At 45.0% G+C, this 12,808-nt stretch overlaps 1 protein-coding gene across 1 annotated transcript in view; it reads right to left on the reverse strand.

The window, feature by feature from the left end:
* Nucleotides 1–12,492, reverse strand: part of PTPN11 (protein tyrosine phosphatase non-receptor type 11) — a 105,720-nt gene extending 93,228 nt beyond the window's left edge. Inside the window, exon 1 of the mRNA XM_039472139.2 lies at nt 12,269–12,492. Coding sequence (XP_039328073.1) covers nt 12,269–12,282 — 14 coding nt within the window. The 5' untranslated portion in view covers nt 12,283–12,492. The remainder of the gene's footprint in view (nt 1–12,268) is intronic.
* Between the last annotated feature and the right edge of the window lie 316 nt (nt 12,493–12,808).

The following is a 12,808-nucleotide window of genomic DNA, read 5'->3' on the forward strand; positions in this document are numbered from 1 at the left end:
AGTTTCACCTTTGGAACTAGAAATTTAGATGTTAGCCAGAAGAAAACATTTAGAATAAAGTCACAGATCTTAACGGGGCCCTGCACGGTGTGGTCCCTAGATGACTAGTTCTCTGATCAGTTCTCCGATTTCTTCCAATGTGCTACATGCGGCCTTTACATGTGCTTTTCCCTCCAGCAGTCCCACAGTCAGATCCCCCAGCCTACCTTCTCAATACGCCCCCTGCTTCTCAGAGATGTCACTCAACATAGCAACATACCATCTAATCCCACATTTCTACAATCGTCAGGTTGAAGGCTAAACTGGCAGTTATATGAGGGCAAAGGACATGTCTATTTCTTTTCTGTTTCTGTTTTGTTTCTGGTTTTTTGTTTGTTTTGGCTTTTTTTTTTTTTCTTTTTTTCAGACAACGGTTCCCTCTTGTTGTCCAGGCTGGAGTGCAATGGCGCAATCTCAGCTCACCGCAACCTCTGCCTCCCAGGTTCAAGCGATTCTCCTATCTCAACCTCCCGCATAGCTGGGATTACGGGCACGTGCCACCACTTTTCCTATTTTTAGTAGAGATGGGGTTTCATCATATTGGTCAGGCTGGTCTCGAAGTCCTGACCTCAGGTGATCGCCCACCTTGGCCTCCCAAAGTGCTGGGATTACAGGTGTGAGCCACAATGCCTGGCCTCTTTTTTTTTGATTTTTAGAGATAGGTCTCACTCTGACCCCCAGGCTGGAGTGCAGTGGCTCCCCAGTGCACTCCCCAGAGTGCACTCTGACCCCCAGGCTGGAGAGCATGGCTCGCTGCAGCTCCATCTCCTGGGCTCAAGGGGTCCTCCCACCTCAGCCTCCGGAGTAGGACCATGTCTAATTCTTCACCACTGTACATGCAGCCCCTAGCAAAGGGTTAATACAGAGCAGTTCCTTACTAAACATTTGTGGCCAGAAGGGAAGGAAGAGCAACCTTGGGGTGAGCCCCATCACTGCTCTCTCCTATATCCACACAGTTTGACATCTGTGACCTGGGTGGTTTCAACAGGAGGCTGTCAAGGATGACTCCAACTTCCACATACTCAAGAGGAAGAGGCAGAACAGCTGGCAAAGCCCTCTACAAACTGGCCCCACCAGCTCTTTATGTGGCAAAAAGATGGTTATTGTTTTTAGCATACAGTCTCTTCTCACCCAGTCAGTAGTGCTGACAATGATATTTTTCCCTATCTGAATGCTACTGTAGTCATTTTAATAAGAATTTGCAAAGTGAATGTCTAGGGTACCTATGCATATGAGCCCAAAACTCGCCCCAGTGCCTCCCCATGCATTTGGAAACACCAGATGTTGATATCTGAAACTAACTTACAGTCTGGACAACAAAGCAAGACCTCATCTCTAAAAATAAATAAATAAATAAAAATAAAATTTTGATTAGCTGGGTGATGGCACATGCCTATAGTCATAGCTACTCTAAAGGCTGAGGCAGAGGCCAAGGATTTAAAACAGCCTGGGCAACATAGTGAGACCTCATCTCTAAAAAAAAAAAAGTATGCAACAATCTTGCATGTTTTTCACATGTACCCCAAAACATAAAATGCAATTAAAAAAAGAAAAAAAGAAAAAAAAAAACTGAAAAAAAAAAAGTTTCTTAACATTTTTCACCACGTTGGCCATGCTGGTCTCATATTGAACTCCTGACTTCCGGTAATCCACCCACCTTGGCCTCCCAAAGTGCTGGGATTACAGGGATGAGCCACCACACCCAGCCATCATATTTCTAAAACTTTCTAAAGTGGAACTCTAAATACAGATGATTTCCTGTTGTAACTACATGTTCTCACCTTTGCATTCTTGACAGAAATAACACTTATATAGATTATTCTGTTGAAGCTCAGGATGTGGAAAACATTATAAAAGAAGCTTTTAGGACCAAGCATGGTGGCATGCCTATCAGCCTTGTGCTTTGAGAGACAGAGGAGAGAAGATAACTTGAATCTAGGAGTTCAAGAGCAGCCTGGGCAACATAGCAACAGCCCATCTCTACAAAAAGTTTTTAAAATAGCTGAGCATGGTACCATGCCCCTATAGTCCCATCTACTCCAGAGGCTGAGGTGGGAGGATTGCTTGAGCCCAGAAGTTGAAGGTTACAGTGCACTATTATCATGCCAGTGTACTTCAACCTGGGCAACAGAGCGAGACCCTGTCTCTCTCTCTTTTTTTTTTTTTTTGTTTTTGTTTTTGGAGACAGAGTCTCACTCTGTTGCCCAGGCTGGAGTACAGTGGCTGAATCCCGGCTCACTGCAACCTCTGCCTCCTGGGTTCAAGCAATTCTCATGCCTCAGCCTCCCGAATACCTGGGATTACAGGTGTGTGCCACCTTGCCTGGCTAATTTTTGCACTTTTAGTAAAGATGAGGTTTCACCATGTTGGCCTGACCTCAAGTGATCTGCCTGCGTCAGCCTCCCAAAGTGCTGGGATTACAGGTGTGAGCCACTGAGCCTGGCCCACCCTGTCACTAAAAAAAAAAAAAAAAAAAAAAAACAGCAGTTTCAACTGCCAAAGGTGAAACCAGGTAAACACCACCTACATCTATCAGCTAGATCAGCAACAGAAGATAAGGTAGGTGGTCTTCTCCTTTATCCTTTTATTAAATAAACTGTATCATTTCATTTACAACTTATAATTATGCTATCCTGTTATTAAGAACAAACAGATGAGAATAATATTTTTGGGGAAACGTAGTAACCAGTATTTAGCACAGAGGCTGGAGACAGTAAGGACTTAATAAACATTAGTTTTCACTATTATTATCATTATTATTATTGGTGGATGTTATGCAGGATAGATGCTTCTCATGCATAATTATGTTAGTTTCACATAGGCAACTGTGACACGTATGTCACTTAAGTTACACTGTTTTTTCATATATTTCTTCATTGCTCTGGAGATTTCTCCACATTATTTCAAATAATACATAGTTAGAAATTGAAATGGCTACTCCACCATCTACTTGAGCTTCAGTAGATTTTAAACTTTCATTCCATAGCTTTTTTTTTTTCAAAAAGCATTCACAATTACAAAAAATGCTTGCCAGTTACAGGTTTAATACGTGTAACAATTTTGCGATTTGCAACTTGCTTATCACTAGTAAGATGCAGTTAGTTAATTTGACCCTGAAAACTTATAAAGGGAAGATAAAGAACATTGGAATTAATAAAAATCTTTATATATAGGGCCAGCCTCAAGGGTTATAAACACTTGTAATATTAGTGAGGCAAAAAAAAAAAAAAGATAACACACATCATGAACCCCCCCAACTCACACCTAGCATAATTTGACACAATAGGATTTAATTTAAACCAAACCAACAAATGAAACCTGCAACGTAAGTGCATCTATATAACCTGGAAGAAGAGGAAATGGCAAATCAATATGGCCTCATTTGAGTTTATCAACATGTTTATTACAATTAATACAGATTAATTACAATTAATACAGAGGGTCCAGACAGGATGAGAAGAGATAAATAAATTTCCAGTCCTCACTATGTATATAGTAGGCACTTGTTCAGTGGCTGCTGAGTGAATTAATTTTGACAGGAGTAAAGGATAAAAAGACACTGATGGGCTAGGCACAGTGGCTCATGCCTATAATGAGACCTTGTCTCAAAAAACACTTTGGGAAACTGAGGCAAGAGAACCGCTTGAAGCCAGGAGTGCAAGACCAGCCTGGGCAACACAGCAAGACTCCATTTCTTAAAAAATGAAAACCAGCCGGGCGCGGTGGCTCAAGCCTGTAATCCCAGCACTTTGGGAGGCCGAGGCAGGTGGATCACGAGGTCAAGAGATCGAGACCATCCTGGTCAACGTGGTGAAATCCCGTCTCTACTAAAAAATACAAAAAAAATTAGCTGGGAATGGTGGTGCGTGCCTATAATCCCAGCTACTCAGGAGGCTGAGGCAGGAGAATTGCCTGAACCCAGGAGGCGGAGGTTGCGGTGAGCCGAGATCGTGCCATTGCACTCCAGCCTGGGTAACAAGAGCGAAACTCCGTCTCAAAAAAAAAAAAGAAAACCTTCACCAGGCATAGTTGTATGCACCTGTGGCCCCAGTTACTCAGGAGACTGAGGCAAGAGGATCGCTTAAGCCCAGGAGTTTGAGCTTCAGTGAGCTATGACTGCATCACTGCAATCCAGCGTGGGTGACAGAGTGAGACCTTGTCTTTAAAAAACACACTCAGGGAAGGGAGTAGAGAAAGAGTTACAAGGAGAGGGAAGTAAGCATCCTCCTTCTCCTCATCTTGCTCATTCTAACACCTGCAAAACCTGCCAGCCCCTGACAATCCTTTCTAACCAGCCATCATCTGGCATTATCTGTATCTATATCTATATCTATTGCCTATATCTACATTTTTTTTGAGACAAGATCTCACCCTGTCACCCATGCTGGAGTTCAATGGCACGATCTTGGCTCACTGTAACCTCCACCTCCCAGGTTCAAGCAATTCTCCTGTCTCAGCCTCCCGAGTGGCTGGGACTACAGGCGTGCACCACCACACCTAGCTAATTTTGTATTTTTTGTGGAGACACAGTTTTGCCCATGTTGCCCAGGCTGGTCTCAAACTCCTGAGTTCAGGTGATTGGCCAGCCTTGGGCTCCCAAAGTGCTGGTATTACAGGTGTGAGCCACCGCACCTGGCCATTATCTGCATTTATTAAGGATCACTGGCCAGGTGTGGTGGCTCACACATGTAATCTCAGCACTCTGGGAGGCCAAGGAGGGAGGATTGGTTGAGCACCAGAGTTCAAGACCAGCCTGAGCAACATAGTGAGACCTCATATCTACAAAAATAAGTGAAATTTAAAAAAATAAATAAATAAGGCCATAATACAGCCCAGGTAGGTACCACTCATCTCATAGAAAGACTTACATACACCCATACACACACACACACACACACACGCACACACACACACCCCAGCACTTGGGAAAAAGAGCCTCAAATCAATATCTGAAATAAGTTCCAGGGCCTATTACACATGAGCCCTGTGTTGAGTGGGTTTTAAAAAATGGAAGACATAATTCCTGCCTGTAAGAGTTTACATCTCTCAGCAACAAAAATAAAATAAAATAAATATTTTTAAAAACAGGGTTTTGGCTGGGTATGGTGGCTCATGCCTATAATCCCAGCACTTTGGGAGGCCAAGGCAGGTGGATCACTTGAGGTCAGGAGTTCAAGACCAGCCTGGCCAACACGGTGAAACCCCTTCTCTACTAAAAATACAAAAATTAGCCAGGCCTGGTGGTGCATAATCCCACCTGTAATCCCAGCTACTCGAAACGCTGAAGCAGGAGAATCACTTGAATTAGGGAGGCAGAGGTTTCGGTGAGCCAAGATGGTGCCACTGCACTCCAGCCTGGGCTACAAGAGTAAAACTCTGTCTCAAAAAATAAAAAAATTAAAAAAGGGTTTACAAACCTGAATCACACCCAAAATCTGAATGCAGATTCTGCAAAGGCTTCACTCTTAGAGGGTAGGGACTTACGTCAAGTGAGTTTAAAAAAAGATGCTGATGAAACAAAAATAAAATATAACGATGTTGAACATTCTGTTTTATCTATGCATCCCCCTCCCCAGTGATGTGGGGAAACAGTCAAGCTAGCCAGTAATTTCAGGAACTTCATCTCAAGGCTGCCATACTGAGAAAAAAGGTTGAGGCTGGGTGCAGTGGCCCATGCCTGTAATCCCAGCACTTGGGGAGAATCTCTTGGGCCCAGGGGTTCAGACTTTATCTCTATATCCAGAAATTAGCTGAATATGATGGTGAACGCCTGCAGTTCCAGCTACTACGGAGGCTGAGGAGGGTGTATCCCTTGAGCCCAGGAGTTTAAGGCTACAGTAAGCTGCAATTGCAACACTGCACTCCAACCTGGGTGAGAGAGTGAGACCTTGTCTCAAAAAAAGAGGGGGTGGAATTTAAACTAGGAATCCAAAGTCTAATTTCAGGGTGGAAGGGGTGTGAGGGATCAGAAATTACTTAACGGGTACAATGTACATTGTTCAGGTGACGGTTACACTAAAAGCCTGGACTTCAATGCTGGACAACACATTCATGTAACAAAACTGCACTTGTAAGCTTTAAATATACAGTCTAATTTCAGTTTCTTGTATACATACAAATTTATATCTTTCTTACCTGCTGCTCCAGAAAAATTATTATATTTGTTCTTAGGGAATAAGGTTATAGTTTGCCACTTTCTACAGATTATAAGAATATTCCTCATTTCTCGGCCGGGCGCGGTGGCTCAAGCTTGTAATCCCAGCACTTTGGGAGGCCGAGGCGGGTGGATCACGAGGTCGAGAGATCGAGACCATCCTGGTCAACATGGCGAAACCCCGTCTCTACTAAAAATACAAAAAATTAGCTGGGCATGGTGGCACGTGCCTGTAATCCCAGGTACTCAGGAGGCTGAGGCAGGAGAATTGCCTGAACCCGGGAGGCGGAGGTTGTGGTGAGCCGAGATCGCGCCATTGCACTCCAGCCTGGGTAACAAGAGCGAAACTCCGTCTCAAAAAAAAAAAAAAAAAAAAAGAATATTCCTCATTTCTAATCTAATTAAATTTTAATATCCTATAAAATTTCATTAGCAAGTCATGCAGAAAAAAAAAGGCATCAGTAGGGACAAGCATTATAATTAAAAGGCTACAAAAAAGTTAAATTTCGGGCCGGGCGTGGTGGCTCAAGCCTGTAATCCCAGCACTTAGGGAGGCCGAGGCGGGTGGATCACAAGGTCAAGAGATCAAGACCATCCTGGTCAACATGGTGAAACCCCGTCTCTACTAAAAATACAAAAAAATTAGCTGGGCATGGTGGCACGTGCCTGTAATCCCAGCTACTCAGGAGGCTGAGGCAGGAGAATTGCCTGAACCCAGGAGGCGGAGGTTGCGGTGAGCCGAGATCGCACCATTGCACTCCAGCCTGGGTAACAAGAGCGAAACTCCATCTCAAAAAAAAAAAGTTAAATTTCTGAAAAGTATTCTAAGGCATGCTACACTGTGTTTCATTTAACTAGCCCCTCTATTGATTTCAGCTGTCTCCAATATTTCGTCATCTCCAACAATGCAATAATCATCTTTGTAAATGTAAAAAAAAAAAAAATTTAAGTTGTAAGGCAGCGCCCAGAGGCTCACATCTGTAATCTCCAGCACTTTGGAGGCTGAGTCGGGTGGATCACCTGAGCTCTGAAGTTCGAGACCAACCTGGGCAACATGGCAAAATCCCATGTCTGCAAAAAATACACACACACACACACACAAAATAGCCAGACACGGTGGCATTTGCCTGTGGTCCCAGCCATTCGGGAGGCTGAGGTGGGAGAATTGCTTGAGCCTGAGAGGTAGAGGTTGCAGTGAGCTGAGGCCATGCCACTGCACTCCAGCCTGGGTGACAGAGTAAGACCCCCATCTTGGAAAAAAAAAAAAAAAGGTTGTTAAATCCACTTTTTATCTTTTTTTTTTTGAAGCAGCTTTTTAATGGTAGTACATAGCTATGTTTTTATAAATCACTATTTTCTCATGGAGTTTCATTGGTCAGCATCTCTGCTTTGATGACAGGGCAATAAACGGAAACTACCTCTGAAAAAGACTTTCCACAGACTACTTATAACCAAGTTCAAAGCCTCTCTTGTCACTTGTCTCATCTCCCTGAATCTACTCCTGCCTCCTACAATCCTTCCTTCACAGCAGCCAGAGAAATATTTTTAAATAGATCGGCTCATGCCACTCCCCTGATCACATCCTTCTATGATTTTGCATTGCTCTAAAAATACAATCTGCACTTCTCTCCATGGTCCACATAACACTAAAGACATTAAGAATCACTGTGGAGTCTATTCCCACCTACCTCCCACCTTCCCAGCCTCACAGCTCCCACATGTGCTCTCTCCTATTCTTTAATCACTCCAAGATCTCCCACTTCAGCACTTTTGCACGTGCTATTTCCTAAGACCTGGAATATCCAATGCCTAACCCGGTGCCTGGCACATAGTAATCTCACCATAAATAGTTCTTCAATGTATGGATAGATGTTTCATTAGAGTGGCCGGTGGGATGATAAAAACTTAAACCATTATCTTTAAAATAGACATTGTAGCCAGGCACAGCAGCTCACACCTGTAATCCCAGCACTTTGGGAAGCTGAGGCAGGTGGATCACAAGGTCAGGAGTTCAAGACCAGCCTGACCAACATGGTGAAACCCTATCTCTACTAAAAAATCCAAAAATTAACCAGACGTGGTGACACATGCCTGTAATCCCAGCTACTCAGGAGACTAAGGCACAAGAATTGCTTGAATCCAAAAGGTGGAGGTTGCAGTGGGCCAAGACTGTGTCACTGTACTCCAGCCTGGATGATGGATTCAGGCTCTATTAAAAAAAAAAAAAAAATCAAATTTCATTTTGGTACTAGCTTTATCAAATTCATTTGATACTGGCACAAAAGTCAGTCTCCCTTTCTAAATTCAATGCTCCTCACAAAATGGATAGTATGTTTCCTATTTCAGTGTTATCAAAGACCGTCATATATACACATTTGTTCAAGGCACACAATCCTCCAAAATTCATAGTAATGAACTGGGCTGCATTTTAGGGCATCTGAATCCATTTCAGGGTCTCTAACCCTTGGTTGGGGTCCACAACTCCCAGAGACCCTGCCAACATCACTTTTTGCCTCTCTTTCCTAAAAACATTGGCATTAGATGGCAAGTGCGGTGTGTGTTTCCCAGAGGAAAGGGGAATAAGCTGAGTGTCTCTATTGTACTGTGGCTGCCTAACAAAGTACACTACGGCCTGCTAGGAACAATTACAAACATGAGTTGGCTCTGCTTTTCCAGCATCATGTGCCACTCATAAACGTCTCCACAGTGACCAGGGATAAGAGGGGTAAGTTATCTTAGCAGCGGCCTCTACACTTGAGCAACTCAAACCAAAAACTTGGCCTTACATCGGGACCTGACGTTAATAAAGACAACCCAGTTTCACTGGAAAGACACAGAACTGTTATTTTTCAGCAAAGCAAGTTTATTTACTCCCGCAGGAGATAAACAAACATGGCCGCCAGGGAGAGCCCAGGACAAAATGTACTTGACCCGCAAGAGATAAACCAAAAGCCTCTGGTCTCAGAACAAGCTCAATTTTCTGCCCCTCTCAGCTCATCCTCGAGTATGTATTTCAGAGGAACAAAAGCAGGTGTAAAGGAGGTACACATTCTGAAGGAAGAGTGGGAAAATACAGGCAGCTCTGTTGGTTTCACAAAGGCAGAGAAGGGCAGAGAAGCAACCTCAAATTTTAAATCCAGTACTATCACTGCTACACGATTGAGGGAGGACTCACTTAATTGCTCAATGCCTTAGTTTCCCTACCTATGATGCTGAGAGATATCAGTACATTTTAATTACTGGATACATATAAAAGTCTAGCCCAAAAGGAGTTATTCTGATAATTAAGCAAAACAAAATTCAGACTAATACTTGTCATTCAGGTGTCAGCTCATACGATCACCTCCTCTAAATCACCTATCAAAACAAACCGCATTCTCCCATCCTCACATTTCTGTGGGATTTTTTCCATCCTAGAATTATTACTACCTAAAATTGTCCTATTTAGTCATGTGTTTGTCTGCTCTCTCTCAGCCATGAAAATAGCAATATTTCCCTATTTATTGCTTTATCCTGCTTGGCTCATTAACTACTTGTTGAATGAATTAATACTAGGTTAAAATAATTTGAAGGCGGGGCATAGTGGCTCATGCCTGTAATCCCAGCACTTTGGGAGGCCGAGGCAGGAGGATCACTTGAGCGCAGGAGTTTGAGACCAGCCTGGAGAACATGGCAAAACCCTGTCTCTACAAAAAAATACAAAAATTAGCCAGGTATGGTGGTACACACCTGTAGCCCCACTAATCGGGAAGCTGAGGAGGGAGGAGGAGGAAGAAGGAGGGAGGGAGCCTAGGAAATCAAGGCTGCAGTGACCGCACCACTGAACTCCAGCCTGGGCAGCAGAGTGAAACTCTATCTCAAAAAAGCCATAATAATAACAATAATAATAATAATAAAATTCTAGGGCTGTGCAGGGTAGCTCATACCTATAATCCCAATACTTCAGGAGGCCAAGGTGAGAGGATCACCTAAACAAAGGAGTTTGAGACTGCCGTGGGCAACACAGCGAGACCCCATCTCTATTCAAACAATTTTAAAATTTTAAAAAAATAAAATTCTAGGAAATGCAAACTAATATATAGTGACAGAAAGCAGAACAGTGGCTGCCTAAGAACAAAGGAGGGATTATAAAGAACACGAGGCAAAATCACGAGGGGTGGTAGATGTGTGCATTATCTTGACTGTGGTGGTGGTTTCCCAAGTGTATATGTGTGTCAAAACTGATGAAATCATACATTTAAATATATGCAATTTATTATATGTCATTTATACCTTATTAAGGCTGGTTAACAAATAAAACAGACTCACAATCAAAAAAAAATGAATCATTCAAAATTATGTGTATTATGTTCATAATCTGGCTTTTTGGGCAGTGCACAATAACAGGGCTGGAGGGGAGAAGTAATTGCTCCATTTTCAAACTGTCATCTTTACCACTTACTTGCTGCTTTGACTATGCCCACACTTCTCTGCTTCTAAACCAACAAACTGGACAATGCAGGGTCTATTACTCCCCAGACCTTTTCCCAACCCCCAGCCGCCTTTCTTTTTGTCTCCTAAAGCAGCAGATCCTTACTTGTCTGGAAGAGCAGACACCAGGAACAAAAGGCTCAATGACTATTTGACAGATTAAAGAATAGACAACTGTTTTATTTAAAAGCTCCCTAAAGAATTAGAACATTTGAGGCTATACACTGTTCTGTTGAAATGCAGTTATATATTACCCAGATCTGCAAACACTTGCCAACAGACCTGTCCAAGTCACTCACTTCCTACCAGTTCTCAGTTTTCTTTTTTCTCCCTTTTTTAAACTCCAGATCCGTATATGAATAACATGGCAGGTGTGTTTGGAGGAGACATTCCTAATATTTTGAAAAATCTCATTCAAATAGCCCCAATAGCTTGAATCGTTTTTTTTAAATGTCTAAGACAGTGACCATAATTGAACAACCACGGAAAAGAATAGATAATGGGTCTTAAGTGTGAGTGGTATATACAGTGACCATACAAAACAGCGGGATCATTATCTGAAAACAACAGGTCACACTACTGTTTGACAACAAAATTAAGGCTTACAAATGGTTAGCAATAGTTACAAAGTAATAGAAGCAACATACTGATTAAAGGTAGGGATTCTGTCTCCACCACCTACTTGCTGTGAGGCAATTTGCTTAACCTTTGAATCTCGGTTTACTCATCTTTACAATGAGGATAATAGCCATCTGACAGGGCCGTCAGAACTAAGCAAATGTTAGCTATTAGTAGTAGTATTTACCCTGACCTTTCAAAGGATCTCATTAACTCACTAATACTCCTTAGTTTCATATCTTGCCATTTACAGCACGTAACTTCTGGGCCTCGGTTTCCTCATCCATAAAACGGGTACCAGTAAAGTGACCTGACTTGAAGGTTGCAGTGAAGGATTAAATAACGAGATGTGGCTCCCTTCCTTTCCATCTCCCAAAGCGAAGATCGCAGAGGAAGGAAATACTTCTAGTGGCTGCACATACAGTCAGTTTTTCCATTTCTGGCACGTGAGGGGTGGGAGAAAAAGAAGACACAAAGGGGCATGTAAAAGCGTCAGGGGTCCTGCGTAAGGTCCCCAAATGCACGCAAGTGGCACAGTGACCCAAAACGGCTAGACCACTGGGGGTCCGGCCCCACGCAACTGCCCTCTCATGTCCCAAGGAGCCTCCCCAAGTGAGCAGGGTTATTTCGGAATCACCATGAGGCAATTCTCATGAGGCAATGGGTCAGGAATGCGACGCTGAGCCGGGCCGCTGGCGCCCGTGGTTCCTTCGGCGGCTCTACCTGCCCGGGGCCTGACGGGCATCCCCCGGGCTGCCGCAGCCGGAACTCGGGGACGCAGGAAATGAATGGGGACCCGAAGGGTGGGGGCGCGGCGGGGCCAGCCCCCGGCCCCGGGAGGGCGAGGGGACGAGGAGGGAACCTGCCCCCAACCCGATCCGGGACGGCAGTCCGAAGCCCGGCCGGGGCGCCCCCTTCCGGACGGGGCTGACCGAGCGCGGCAGGAGCCGGGCCAAGGCCCGGGCCGGGCCCCTCGGGGCTCCTCACCTCCGCGATGTCATGTTCCTCCCGCCCTCCGGCTCCGCGACGGACCCGCTCCTTGCTCAGGCTCCGCTGGGCTCGGTCACATCGGGCTGGCCCGAGGGAGGCCCGCTCGGGACCGGACGCGGGGCAGAGCCAGCCGGCCGCGCACAGACCCCCCTCCAGGCCTGGGGATCCCGGAGACTGTGCAGCCGCCCCCCGGCCCGGCTTGCTCCTCCTCCGCCCCCGCCCTTCGCCGCCGTCGCCCCGTGATGTCACCGCTCGCGACGCCCGCCGCCACTTCCTGCTTCCCGTCAGCCGAGGACTGAGCCACGGCGGAGAAAGGCAGCGCGGGGTCTCCGCCGAGGCGCCACGCGCAGTGACCAAAGCACCCTCGTTTCCTCCTGGAAACCGCGGCCTCCGGGTGTGAGCTGCGCGCTCCGCCTCTACGCCGCTTCACCGACCCGGCGCGTTCGGGCCCGCTGCCACATCGATTTCATTCATTTCGTTCCACAAATCGTCGCTCCACTCATTAGCTGTGGAACCTTAGGGAAATTACCGTCTCCG

Source organism: Saimiri boliviensis, chromosome 7, assembly GCF_048565385.1.
Source record: "Saimiri boliviensis isolate mSaiBol1 chromosome 7, mSaiBol1.pri, whole genome shotgun sequence".
Classification (NCBI taxonomy): Eukaryota; Metazoa; Chordata; class Mammalia; order Primates; family Cebidae; genus Saimiri; species Saimiri boliviensis.